The following is a 15,144-nucleotide window of genomic DNA, read 5'->3' as shown; positions in this document are numbered from 1 at the left end:
ACAGAATGCAAAGATTCCAAATATATAAAAATAATCAGCAGCCAAAAATAACAGCAATAGAAATTAAATGTAATATGTTGACAAAGTTTTCAATATAAACTAACTACATGATAAACCCCCGAGATATTCTTTACGCACGTCACAAAGTAAAAAGTACAAGGCGTCTCCACCGTATTAAAATTCTCTAACAAGAGGTTCAGGTTTAATCATTCGCAATTTTGATATGGAATTTACAAATGGTTTATAACATCAAAATAATAAAATAGCTTTAATTAAAAGCAAAAGTGTATAATTCAAATCCTTTCAACTTTATATCTTTCATTATTTTAATTTGATCTATGGTTTAATTGCTCTTTGTAAAATAAATTGAGCAAAAGCATTCATAATTTTTTACACAATACACAGCTAATCAATTAATAAATTAAAATAGGTCTGCATATGTGAATTAATGCGATTGAATATACTTTCTATCAAATTTAAACACATGTGATTGCAAACAAAATATATGAGATATTCTAGAACATGCCATTCAAGTACAAAGTATATAATAGTATAAACCGTCCGAATTACGAGAAGAAAGCAAATCGTACCCTGCAAACGACCCAAAAGTTTTCGCTTGTAATGCGTTTCTTCTAGCCATCAATTAGATTTCACGCCAAAATTGTGTTCGTAATCGCAAATTAGTTTTTTACAGACCGACGCTGAAAATGTCACTTAGATATAAATTATTATCACGTCTATGGCCTAGAGGTGTAATAACGCGATAAAAACCTTTTGATTTAACTAGAATTGTTAAATATGCCGCAGGGTACATTTTATTTACAGCATATATAATGACCGTGTTTGCATGTACAAGTTTCGAAATAAATAAAAATAATAAAGTGGTACAGAAATTACAAAACTAATTGTTTATCTTGGTCGTAAAAAATATATAAATGTATAAAATAAAATAATTTAAAATTCATTAATTAGTAATAAAATCTAATATATATATATATATATATATATATATATATATATATATACACACATTATGTGATGTCAACTTACAAACTCGTTACCATAATTTCATTATGCTTCTCTTTGGCATTATCATTATTATTTACAAAGTTATTTGTCAGATATTATTTGAACAAAAGAGAAGTGAATTCTATCACAAGCACCTTGTTAACTGTACTCCAATTCAATTTCAACTTCCAACTTATTAATATAACAGTTACGCAATTCGAGCCCTCGTAAACATCTACTTAGAAGTTTCAATGTTCAAGAAGCTCGATTTTCTATAGCTTTTAACTCAGCAGCTTGTAGGAGTTTAAGTAATAAGAATTTGGTTTCAGTAATAATTTGGTTATTTATCGATTATCTTGTTATCAGTATAACTTTAATTTATTTTCTTTTCGTAGCGTGAGTAAACCTGTGCATTAACGTTTCAAAATCTTTTTATTTGGACACAAAAATGTATTATGTATTTCGGACTAAAAGTAATTAGTTAAACATTACTTGTTAATTACGCATTGCAATGTTAAACACAATCGTTTTTGCATTCTACATCGCAAAGCTCGTAAGTTTTTTGTGAAGGCAGGTCCAGCTTTATTGGAGATTCAAAGGAAAATCAATGATAGATATGTAGCAAATATATAGTTTGATGTTTACATATCAAATTATCAGATGTATGTTCGCACACACACACATTGCAGAAAATGCGTAAATATTAAACAAAACTAAAACTATTTGGAATAACCAACATGGATTTTTTATAATTGTGTAGTAATATTATAAGATCGTTTAACTGCTTTATAAAATCTAGGGTTATATACAATTTATATAATTTTCTAACCAAAACTTTTCAATTTTCCTCTTATAATTTGACGATTTAATTAAAAAATATTAGAAAACTTGTTTTTAAATTGGTTTATAAAACAAAACATGTTTATCTTTTCAGTGTTCTGATACAAGAATCCTTCATCATTTAGAAATTATATTAATCAATTTATATTGACCTGTTTTCATCACAGACAGTCTATGAGTAATTAATGTAAGTGCGAGAGTATCTTCATAATACTTTCTGTGATTTATTCCTTTTCATCTTTTCAATAACATTTCAAATAGCGAGTCTTTGTAACGATTAATTTTATTTAATACTATTATAACTAGGTAGTATGAATAATGCAGAATGTATTAAATATAAAGAGGTTTTATTGTAGTTTGAAATCAGATTTAATTCGGACTCGTGCTATAATGGAGATAAAGAAAACTTTGTAAATCATAAGCGTAATGAATATCTTAACTAAAAATAATACTTTCTATCTGTATATAGTTTTGAGAGCCATTCAAAAAAATCTGAAAATTTGGCATTGAATTAGATCAAGTTTTCGCAAAAATATAAACTTCACACAGTACGTATCAAGATAAAATATTAGAAAATAATAAAAACATACACCGTTTGAAGACTTTTTTATTATTTGTAATAGAATTTCATTCATATATATATATATATATATATATATATATATATATATATATATATAAAATTTAAATTCCGTATATACTAGTTGTTTTGTCCTAGGAAAACTTTTGTTTTCCCAAAGAAATCACTGTGACCTATATAAGGTAATGGCAATGCGACCAACTTTATAGTATTAGGTTCAGTGAAGAAGGGCGTTTTGCCAAGAAATTGTATTGCTGCTTATTATATCTTTGCTCGTCTAGAATTTTTCGCCTATTTACTTATATTCAAGCCTCTGACCTGTGACCTATGCGACGATTTATACAGTCTATTCGACATTTACAAGAAAATATATAAAAAGTGTCTCATAGAAAAACGAAAAGTCACTATATCTGTATACATGTCTTATCTAATGCAACTTCCCCTTGTTTTGGAAAGACACCAAAGGCAAGCTGATAAAGGATTTCGCCATATATTTCAAATAAAACACTTATGTACCGTTATAACTTATAAAATTTGGATACTTCAGGATAACTTATCAAACAATTATGGATTTTCCATATTTTTATATATACTTAATTGATATTAGATATGAATAAAAACGGCTGTACCGATTTCCAAAATATAAAAACCAATTGAAGGAAGTCTATAGATTCTCGCGTTTATTAGTTTTGTACGTTGATCAGGCAAAACATTAAGAATCTCAAACTTGTTCGAAAACTATTAGTTGGAATTTGGGCTAATTAGTTTTTGGTAAAGATCGGCCGAGTTGTTTAATCGTGATTTTGGGAATTCTCTTAATAATTTCAAAGAAACATTGCCTAGTAATAGAACTCATGAGTTAAACAAGCTTAAAATACTATAGTTATATGAAACTAGTTTTATGATAATAAAATTCATTAAGTTTTATAATATTGGACTGCCCTTCAAGACATGCACCATGCAACTTAATAGCTAAGTAAGTTTTTACAAAGGTGTACCTACTTGTGACAATTTAATTCGTTTTACGTTAAGTGATTTATAAAATTGTAAAATCAGAAAAATCTGTGCAGAAAAAAATAAATAAGAAAATAAACAATTCAAAATTTTATTATCACGTTTTCAAAAATGGCTTAATTTCAATTCTTGTTGATTCGTCTAAGATTTCGTGAAACAAGCCTTAAACCAAAATGCCACTTACATTTTATATTAAATACGAACTAAGTGATGATACAATTAAATAGAATGAAAATATGAAGTTCAAATGATTTAAATACACTTTCGAAAGCAATAACTTTGATATTAAAATTTTACGTTACAATTCAATTAACGCTTCGCAAGTTGTCTCATCTGAAAAAAAATATTGTATATGCTTGAGCATATCACCTGAAATCAGTGTTCATAATAATTTAATTAAAATTAATATTAAGGCACATACTTTCAAATGTGTAACTTTATGAAGAATAACAGATTAAAAGTAAAGTAAATGCAAAAGTATAAAATTATATTAAATTTATACAATTTACATGTAACTACATTTTCATATGGCCAAGTTATTACTAATTGAAGCGGAAAATGAATAATAACATGAAATTAAACTGACTGAAAACTATTAGAAACATGCATAATTGGTTTTGTTTCTCACTCAACAAATTTTTCCCTATCACTAAATTTCTAATCAGAAAACTTTAGATTGAATCACATTCTAGCAAATCACGATGCCTTACTACTAAAAGCACAGGCCGTATTGGAAAACTTTGTAGATGTCGGTCGGACAACGATAAGTGGAGCGCGAACATAAATCACAAATAAAATAAATGACGTGCGTTGAAATAAACAAAGATGATTCCTGCTGAATCATAGACAAAATCGCAAAGAATATAGTTACAGATGTCACGACATAGTAAAGGATATTTCTAGTTTTAAGATTGTATCTTAAATCATCATAACTGTAAAAAATTGTTGAATACAAGTTTTATTTTGATATTGCTTCAACAGTAAAACTTGGATACGGTTGTGCCAGAGTACGGTAGTGACAGTCATCATAATATTCAAATATTCTGATTTTGACAAAGGGTCCAAAGAGAAAAACATGAAGTATGTTTGAACGAACAAGTTTCTATTATTACATTGAATCAGCGCACTACAATAACATGATCTGTAAACTGCTTGCTCTTAGAGAGTCATAAGAATTTTTTTATGTTCGGTATCATTTATAAGAAACTGTTACTTGTATACAGTTGATCATTGGTAGATAATTACCAGCAATTATTTTTTGCGTAGATAATTTAGTTCAGTCATAACTATGATTTGTTTTCAAAAGTGTGGCGTAGGGACACATTTCGTGACATTTATTTCTTGCACTCATTGAATAAAAATTTAAAAAATAAAGAAAAATCTAACTTGATAAAATCTAACTAGATAAAATACAAAAAAGGGAGAGAAAGGGAATTTCGACACAAAAACAGATTTCTTGTTAACTTTGTTTATAATAATATGTTTTATTATATACTGTTATACTATATTTATAAGCTGTGTTTATCATTTTTATCATTTATGATGTATTAAATAACTATGTTGTATAGTGTTACATATTTCTGACAATAAAAGTCGTTATAGAACATTTTGGTGTTTATAGCTATTGCTTTTTAACCTATGTTTATGACCGACCTGGGGGTGTGTACGGTTGTGACACTCGCCCTTTTCTTATATGATTTGAATTAATGCCTAATCTATTGTATTCAAGGATTATATGTTAGTATTTCCACGTGGACAAATGTTCAAATTACCTAAATTAGTTTCCTCTCAGCTAACTCTTAAAAAACAAAATTAGTGTTCATCAAAAAAAAGTGACACACGACTAAACCCAGTCTCTCCTAATACTAGCCATTGAAACTTACCTACTTTTTTTAAAATTACTTCTAACCAGGTACTGTTGTTAGATGAAAAGCAAAGTAATCTGATTTTTAAAAAAATATTTGAAACAATTTGTTTTACTTGATTTTGGTCCTCAAATTTATTTATCAATATAATTTTGAAAATAAAATAAATTTCGATTAAAAAACTGTACACTGTAAAACTCATGAACAATATTGAAGATACTCAAAAGCAAACAATACAATAAAACTGTAGAACGCATGTTTCCGCAAAAATATTTCCAGATGAATTATATGACGAGATAACGAATTTAAACTTAGAATGAAAAACATACATTTTTTTAAATATTATACTTATTGTTATTACTAGTTAATTAAATTGATTTTTTTGTTTATTTAAATATATTTTTCAATTTTGTTTCAGCTGGATTTACAACTGCAAGACGAAGCTGGTGGAGATATAAGTAGTTTTGTGACAAACGGAGAATGGGAACTAATCGGTAAGAAATTTATTAAATAATATCAAATAATATTATTTGATGAGTGTATCACTCACTTAAACTTATAAGCCACACATTAGTAAATAATAATTTGTGATTATTGTCGTGTATAAAAAATATACAAATATGATCAAATTTGATAATAATTTCAAACTTATCAAATTGGGAGTGTAAATTTTAGATATTAAACTGTGATATGTATCTATACATTGTAGGTTAAAATTATAGATATGTATACAGAAATGTTCGGTTGTCGTCTATCACTGAACTGTCGAACCATAAATAAATGATTGAAATCATTCGTTACAGATCGGATCTTTACTGTTTATCTAGCGCTGTTGCTTGATTGTTGAAGCCCGAATTGGTTTTGCTTAATGGATTTGCCGTTCGGCTTCATTATTTGTATTAGCGAGGTATATAAGGGCAAGTTGTTCTGTAAAACAGAAGTGTATTATCTTAGGATAATTTGGTTTCCATAGAAAAACCATCCTAAGAGGAGTGCTATCGGGCCTTTGAGCACTTTCAATCGAATTTTCTTAATGTTGAATATCCATTTAGTTCTACTTCAGAAACTTAGTTTTTATATGCTACCATATAAAAGTTTAAATGTCAAGAATATATATATATATAATTTTCACAAAAAAACTGCATTAAATTCGAAACAATTCTATTTAAAGGATAAGGTTGTTGAATTTGTATCCCATAAGATGATAATTCTATAATATATAGTGGATTTAAATGGATAGATTATCTTTGGCGTCTATTGAATATATATTTAGTTGACTTTTAATTAATAAAGATTATCGATTATTTTTTCCTTTATTAACTTCCCGAAGGAGAAGTTTATGTTTTCATAAAAAATCCGATTCGCTAATTTTATGTTTTCTCGACGTTTCAAGCCATTCTGAATCGAATGAGACCAAATTTGGAAAAAGTATGTGTGTGTATGTGTGTGTGTGTGTGTGAACAGATTTCTTGTCGTAAATCGACGTTTTCTCAAAAACAGTTGGACCCATTTCAAAAATTTAAAAGCCACTCGATGTATTTCGATGAGGACAATTGTTTGTCCTTTTCGTCTACGTTTTAGTCCGCAATTCTGAATCGATTTTGAAAATTCAAAAACCGTTCGAAAGATATTGGTAGGGAATCGTGCTGATTAGTTTTTGGTAGAGATCAGCCGGGCTGTTTTCTTGTAATAAGGTGTTAAACAAATTTTTTTCGTCGATTTTTATTATTATTTTTTATGACGGTAGATACCATAGTCTTCTAGATCATACTAAAATATTACGGCCCTACGACAACTCGTATAGCTTTAAAAATTCGTCAAAGTTTGCAAAAATTAGTATGGTCTTTTTGGCATTTGTCAAATTTAGAACTTTCATCGACGTTTGCATAAAAACGTCTGAACCGATTTCAGAAATTTAAAAACCATTTGATGAATTTCGATGAGGATTATCGTTTCTCAGCTTTGTGAGACGATCGGCCGAGCCGTTTCTTTGTAATTTGGAAAAAAGTGTTAAACATTTCGTCCACATTTAAACTCATACTACCGAATCGATTTTAAAAAATCAAAAACTGTTCGAATGATATTAGTTGGGAATGATACTGATTAGTTTTAGGTGAAAATCTACCAAGCCGTTTTCTTGTAATTAACGGTTGAAAAAAAAATTAAGCCGATTTTCATGGAACTTTTTTTGGCGATATATATCATGGTCTTATAGAACTTACTGAAATATTACAGCCTCACGACAAGTAGTTTAATTTTAAAAATTTATCAAAGTTTAAGAAAATGAGTAGCTCTTTTGACATTTGTTAAAAATAAAATCAGACGATTTACTTAGTATAACGATAGTGTACTTGGTCTTAATGAACATACTAAACAATTAAAGTCTTACAAAAAATTGGCTCAATTATAAAAATTATTGATTTTTTAAAATTTGCTTCTAGAAATTACTCCGAGTTCGTGTTTGTTCGTTTTCAATTGTGTATAAGAAATCCACTTGGAATAATTTTAATTACTCATAAATTAATTTATTTTTTATTAAATCGATTATTTACACTTATCGGGAAGTTCAGGTAACTTGTTAATTTACACTTATCGGGAAGTTCTATCAGAAACGCCTGAATAGCAACCACATGGATTTTGAAAGTATTCAGTACAATTTTGTATGAGAAGTGCTAAGTACCACGCAACCTGCGAAACATTGGTCTATTTTACGGCAGAATCGGTTCCTAAATCTATTCTAAAAAGGCGAATAAATACTCGGCTGATTACAAAAGTTGCTTCTTTCTCAATATTAATCAGCTCCAAAAGTTCACATCTTAATTGCTTTTTATCCGACCGTAAAAGGGAAGATGGAGCATAGAACTAATAGAATTTTTTCTCATCCAGGCGTAATTACGTAAGATCACGTACTAAGAACAATTGAACCGTTCAGTACATCTCAAGCAAATAACAGCCACTGAAAGTGGAACGCGAGGAGACGTACCCTGCGATTTTATATGTGTATGCCGCACCGTCGGCAATATCGACTGATTCTTACTGTATATTGAATGCAATATTCTTTCGTCTTCATGTGGTGTATGTTTGAAAAAAAAAGAACAAAATGAACGAAAATTCGATTAAAACAACAAAGAAGATTTCATCAAATGAGTAATCGGACGGAGAGAACTTTAAGCTCATTCCGTGCAGATATCTATTTATAATTAACCCCGCTTTTTCAATTTCTTTGCATAAGATGTGTATACATAAATCAACATTAACTTCTGACAAAGACTTGACAAAGGTGGTGAAATAGGTTGAATAAAGTCCTATATTCAGGATAGGAGTATTTCATACTTTGCAACAATTTAGCTTATGTCAACGTCATCGCAATGATTCATATCAAATAATATATTACTCTCTCAGAAGTTAATAGAAAAATGAGCTTATGAGATGACATTTAGATATGTATGGTGACAACTATAGGTTCACTGCGAACTGTTACGTATACTAACTAACTATACGTAAAAGAAAAAGAACAGTATCACACTTGATTTCACCTCACAACATAATTTCTTTAATAATTTAGTCTATAATTTTCATAATCTCGTGCGATATATTAGTTACTTTTTGGCAATTATAATTTCTAAAGTACATTTTTCTTACTAATATTTTAATAAACATTATTGTTTATGTTCAAATCTGAGGTGAATTAATTTGTAGAATTTAGTTCATACGAGCACTCTTCAATATAAGATCATCTTGCTAAATATTCTATATCCAATGCCAAAGAAATGAATTTTTGACACATGAATAAAATTCAAAATCATTTTTTTTTTAATAAGTATAAATAATTTTGTGTATTGTTAAGTAATTTAGTAAAGTATACCAAAATACGACATGAATTATTTTAAAATAATATTAAGTATATGCAATTTTGGACTTATTGCGTTATTTGATGAACTGAATTATTTAATTTCATAAGCCAAACATATACTGTTGACTATCTTACATTATTTTAATTTCTTGTACATCTCAGCTGCTATTCGGCAATAGTAATGTAGATATTACATTTCTCTTTTATATTATATTCTAATATTATCTAAGCTCATAATTTCAGCTAAATTCAAATTTCAAGTATATTGACATTTCCAGCATATGGCAGTTCAAATGTTTTTAATGTCAAACAATGATAAGTGGTTTTATGTGATTTTTAACTTTCGGTAGGGTAAGTTATAGTAATCGCAAAGAAATCGAAAATGACTAGCTGTAAGTGGAATTCTGTCTTAAGGCAATTAGGGCATCGTGCCTTAAGGCAAATTGCTGGAACTTCCCGTACCAAAAATTATTATTTTTTCAAAAACGAATAACATTTTTGAAAAAAATTTACTTCGAAAAAAATAGATTTTTGAGAAACTATAAATTTGACAAAAAATTACTTTTTTTAAAAAAAAAAATTTTTATTTGAAAAAAAAAAATTTTTTTTTTGAGAAAAAATTTTTTTTTTTAAAACAATAAATTTTTTTGAAAAAAAATGTTTTCTTCATTTTGACATATTTTGGAAATTCTGAACTTTTTTTCAAAGCAATCGCACTGCTTGAACTGCATAGAGACGAAATGTCAAAGCTCGCAAGTGCCGCGCCGCCATCTAACGCATAAGCATTGGTACGGAACCCATAGAAATGTAAAAAAAATTATAAATTTTTGTTAAAATCTCTATAAAATATCTGATAATTTGATGTGCATATGTCTAATGATCATTTTTAACCGCCGAATGGCATTTTTTTTTACTTTTTTCATTAGATCTCCGAAACCGCTAGACCTGCCTTCATGAAAATTTGATCAAATCTACATCTTGTCAATACAAGTAAAATATTTTTTGAATTTTTCAAATCGGACGCTCCGTTCTCTTAAAAACTGAGTTACCGTTTTCGGCACTTTTTGCCCCGTATCTTCGGAACGGCTAGACCTGCCTTCGCCAAAAACTAATCAGCACGTCTCCTTATCAATACGAATCGAATGTTTTTTGAATTATTCACATCGGTTGATCGGTGTTCCCGAAATCGTCGACGAAAATTTGTATCCGCACATACATACACACACGTACATACATACACACACACATACACACACACATACACACACACATACACACACACATACACACACACACACACACACATACATCCATTTTTTCTAAGGTATGCCAAAATGTTCAGAAACCTCTGAAACGTAAAGATATATAAAAATTTTCATTTTCGATTTTTTTGCGATTACTATAACTTGCCCTACGGGAAGTTAAAAAATTTTTATATATCTTTACGTTTCAGAGGTTTCTTAACATTTTGGCATACCTTAGAAAAAATGGATGTATGTGTGTGTGTGTGTGTGTGTGTGTGTATGTGTGTGTGTGTGTATGTATGTATGTATGTACGTGTGTGTATGTATGTGCGGATACAAATTTTCGTCGACGATTTCGGGAACACGGATCAACCGATTTGAATAATTCAAAAAACATTCGATTCGTATTGATAAAGAGACGTGCTGATTAGTTTTTGGCGAAGGCAGGTCCAGCCGTTCCAAAGATACGGGGCAAAAAGTGCCGAAAACGGTAACTCAGTTTTTAAGAGAACGGAGCGTCCGATTTTAATAATTCAAAAAACATTTGACTTGTATTGACAAGATGAAGAATTGATCAAATTTTCATGAGGGCAGGTCTAGCGGTTTCGGAGATCTAACAAAAAAAAGTAAAAAAAAATGCCATTTGGCGGTCAAAAATGATCATTAGACATATGCACATCAAATTATCAGATATTTTATAGAGATTTTAACAATAAGTATAAATTTTGTTTGCATTCCTATGGGTTCCGTACCAATATTTATTCGTTAGACGCTTTGACATTTTGTCTCTATGCAGTTAAAGCAGTACGATTGCTTTGAAAAAAGATCTTCCAAAATATGCCAAAATAAAGAAAACATTATTTTTTCCAAAAAAAATTAAAAAAAAAAAAAAAATTTGATTTTTTTTTGAAAAAAATTTTTTTTCAAATAAAAGTAATTTTTTGTTTAATTTATAGTTTCTCAAAAATCTTATTTTTTCGAAGTAAATTTGTTTTAAAAATGTCAATCGTTTTTAAAAAAATAATTTTTGGTACGGGAAGTTCCAGCAATTTGCCTTAAGGCACGATGCCTTAATTGCCTTAAGACAGAATTCCACTTACAGCTAGTTGTCATTTATTTCTACAATATTACTATAGTTTTATCGTTCATTGAATCTTAACAATTTCCTTTGACAAACTCTAATAAGAATTATCAAAATCCGAATAACCGTTTAAGAGAAGTATCAAATCATACACCCGTAACTTCCCAGAGAGAACTTTGTTTTCATCAGAAAATGCGATTCTAAAATTTTTTCGGCGTTTTAAATGTTTCAGAGTCGTTTGAGCCCAAATTTGTATAATGTATGTTTGCAATGATTTTTGACATATTGTTGACTTTTTGTCAAAAAACAACTGAACCGATTTTAAAACTTTAATAACCATTTTATTAAACTCGATAAAAACTAGCGTTAGATGATCAGCAAAGTCGTTTCTTTAGAATATGCAGGAAAGTGCAAAATTTTATTATACAATTATCTAATGGTTTTATGGTTTAATGCCGCGTTACCCTACATATCATATTTGCGAAAGCAAATAAATCCAAGTTTATTAAAACTAAGGATCTAGGTTTTCACAAGTATAATTTTACAACGATAAATCTAGTGACACAGCTTTTGAAATTAATACCCTGGTCTAGATGAGACGCATTGAAATTCAAAGCGTGCAGCATTTCTCAGTGACAGTTTCTGCAGACTTCGCCTGATGATGTTCATTATTATTCATTATTCAAGTTTTAATTTAATCTTTTGTTTAACTCCTTAACAGCCTCAGATAGTACAATGTTCTACGGTTTATATTTTATAATTACGAAATTACTTTATCACACTCGGAACTTGATTGATGATGAGATGTTAAACTTTCAAAATTGGATTTTTGGAGTGCAAAAGGAGAAAACTAAACTTCGTTATTTATATTAACTTGTCAATGCCATTTGTTTCAACTCCTATGTCTAGTACAATAAATTGCAGAACTATTAAATTGTAATAATTATTCATTTTTGAAATAAGTACACATCTTAATAATTATTAAAATTTAAAATTACAATCCTAAGTTATAATTTCTCATGATGCAAACTAGAGATTATGATGAAAATTAGAAAGTCTTTGATTTTCTATGGAAACATTTTTGTTTCAATCGACTAATATAAATTTGTATGCGTATTCTGTATAAACTTTCATAAAAAAATTGGTTTCAAATAATAATTAATATATTTTAATTAAAAGATAGCTACAATAAATAGAGTAAAGCAAAGCTTAAAGATCTGCGGGTAAAAAAACCCACTACTGATATCTCAAAACCAAATAAAATTGAGATTTTTTTAAACAATATTTGAAAATAAAGGGATAGTTGCAGAACCTGCCATCACCTTAATTCTTACGCCGTTGCTATTGTAAAATAAACGACAATATTTAAAAACTCATAGCAAAAGTAACTTTATTTGATTGGTTGTGAGCACTATTATTTAGTTACAATACCTGAATATAATTTTTGAATATACATTATTTAATTGTTTTGTAAGATTTATTGTTAATTTTAAGTTAGATTTAACCATTTTTTTTATTAAACTTTTATAAAAGTTTACTTACATTATGGCGTAAAAAGGACCAACTGAACCTTTTACAAATGGAAAATGTGAAAATATTAAAAAATAGTAAGTTTACAAAAAATAAATAGTTATTGCTCTGCAGATAAAAATTGCTGACATAGTCCAGATCAAGGTTATATACAGTGTTATCTCCGTAAAAAGTGTGTACCCATGAAATTTATATTTTCCATTGGTTAAATAATGTAGGAATATTTTATAAAATCCCTTTAAAATTAAAAATGAGACATTGAACCTAGTGCCCCCTGGCCATTCCTTTTTACACCCCTCCCCCTATGGGGTATTATAGAGCTGTAATATTGAACAATGACCCACAGAAACAAAAGTCGATTCATGACTTAAAATTTTATTTTTAAAATTAATTAATTTAAAAAGAATCTTTCTTATGAAATCTGAAAATGATTCTATGGATATATGCCATGTTATTTTCAAATTTTGAGAATAAATATATAAAGAACATTGTTAGACTAAGTTTTGTGAAAGTGTGCATTTATATAAAAGTTGCATATAGTTAGGTAAAATATATAATACTAAACTATTTGTATATTCTATGTTTGTACTATTAATTCGTATTTCCACATTGGTTATTTCATCAAATGTAGTAACATCTTATTACAAATTTATATTACAAATCTATCATATTTGTATTATTATAACTACAGGTTATCTTGCAAAAAGTTTATTTTGCAATAGAATAATATCTTAATTATCAGATCATTGATGAATGTATTTGATATACCGTTGATTATTATTATTATAATACTTCATTTATGAATAATATACTCTATAATACAGTGATATAGAATATTAGCCAAATCTGCTTTTGGTTCAAGTTACTACTTACATAAAATTTTATATGATGTCTGACACATTATTTTCAGAACCGAAGTTATCGAGGAATTTTTCATACGAAAATTTATTTTATGATACCGAAGCGTTAAAACTTTTCGCGGCGGAGAAATGTTAACTTTAAACTTGGCGAGACTGAAAAACCATACAAATACTATAAACTTGAATCTCCTTCACAAATTTGATTTTTCTTTGAGTGTAAAATTTCGGATGGAGTTTAACTTCTACTAAATGCATTTGAAATAAAAACAGGATACACTCATCACAAAAAATTTACTCAGTTTTTCCGCGAAAACTATAATATTAAAACTAGAAAAGAACTCGATTATGTATAAAAATAATTGGCAATAATTAAAATGAAATGAAATTTCAATTTGTAATCAACGCTTTGTTAATGATAATTATATGAATATTTTCAGAGCAAAAAATATATTTTACTATTTTCTATCAAGAGATAAACGACAATGCTTTAAAATCCATAACAAAAGTGTTTTCTTTCGTTGTTAGTTTTTTAGACTATTTGAGCCTTTACCCTAGCAAAGGCGTAAACAATAAAAAACAGTAAACTAGTGGTGCATGGCATTGTGCTTTAAGGCAAATTGCTAGAACTTCCCGTACCAGAATGAAATATTCGATAAAAAAATCAGTAATCAATAAATATCGATGATTAATAACAATTGTTTTTAACATTTTTAAATAAATAATTATAATCACTATGTATTTTATCGTTCATAAAATATACAGTGACGATCTTATCGCTCAGAACACTTGTGAAAAATTACATTAGCAAGAGGTGCCTAATGAATTCATCCGAGGAACTATTTTTTACGATTAGAATACATTTGCAACCCAACAAAATTGCAACAAAATAGGTACTCATTTTTAAAAACTTTATCGAATAACTGGTGTGAATATGTCTCATTTTCATTTTTGACCGCCAAATATCTTTTTTTTTTTCACTGTTTTCCTCCACATCTACGAAAGCGCTGGACCTGCCTTACCAAAAATTTCATCAATTATTCATTTTGTCATTACAAGTAAAAAATTGAAATCGAGTACTCCGTTCTCTCAAAAACTGTATTACCGTTTTTTGCACTTTTTGTCCAGTTTTGGCATCTTCGGAATGGCTAGACCTGTCTTCACCAAAAACTAATCAGCACGTCTTCTAATCAATAGAAATCGATTGCTTTTTGAATCATTCAAATCGGTTGATTCGTGCGCCCGAAATCGTGGACAAAAAATTATATACAA

The 15,144-nt window shown here is 28.5% G+C and overlaps 1 protein-coding gene across 1 annotated transcript in view; it reads left to right on the top strand.

Moving 5' to 3' along the window:
- Nucleotides 1-15,144, top strand: part of LOC113376816 (neuronal acetylcholine receptor subunit alpha-7) — a 415,073-nt gene that overhangs the window by 328,238 nt on the left and 71,691 nt on the right. Inside the window, exon 5 of the mRNA XM_026616883.1 lies at nt 5,726-5,801. Within this exon, the coding sequence (XP_026472668.1) occupies nt 5,726-5,801 (76 nt within the window). The remainder of the gene's footprint in view (nt 1-5,725; nt 5,802-15,144) is intronic.

This window comes from Ctenocephalides felis, unplaced genomic scaffold (assembly GCF_003426905.1).
Source record: "Ctenocephalides felis isolate EL2017-DRISC unplaced genomic scaffold, ASM342690v1 CF-g0.4_SCAFFOLD_01886, whole genome shotgun sequence".
Taxonomy (NCBI): domain Eukaryota; kingdom Metazoa; phylum Arthropoda; class Insecta; order Siphonaptera; family Pulicidae; genus Ctenocephalides; species Ctenocephalides felis.
The sequence above is the reverse complement of the archived record's forward strand: the minus strand, read 5'-3'. Positions and strand labels throughout refer to the sequence as shown.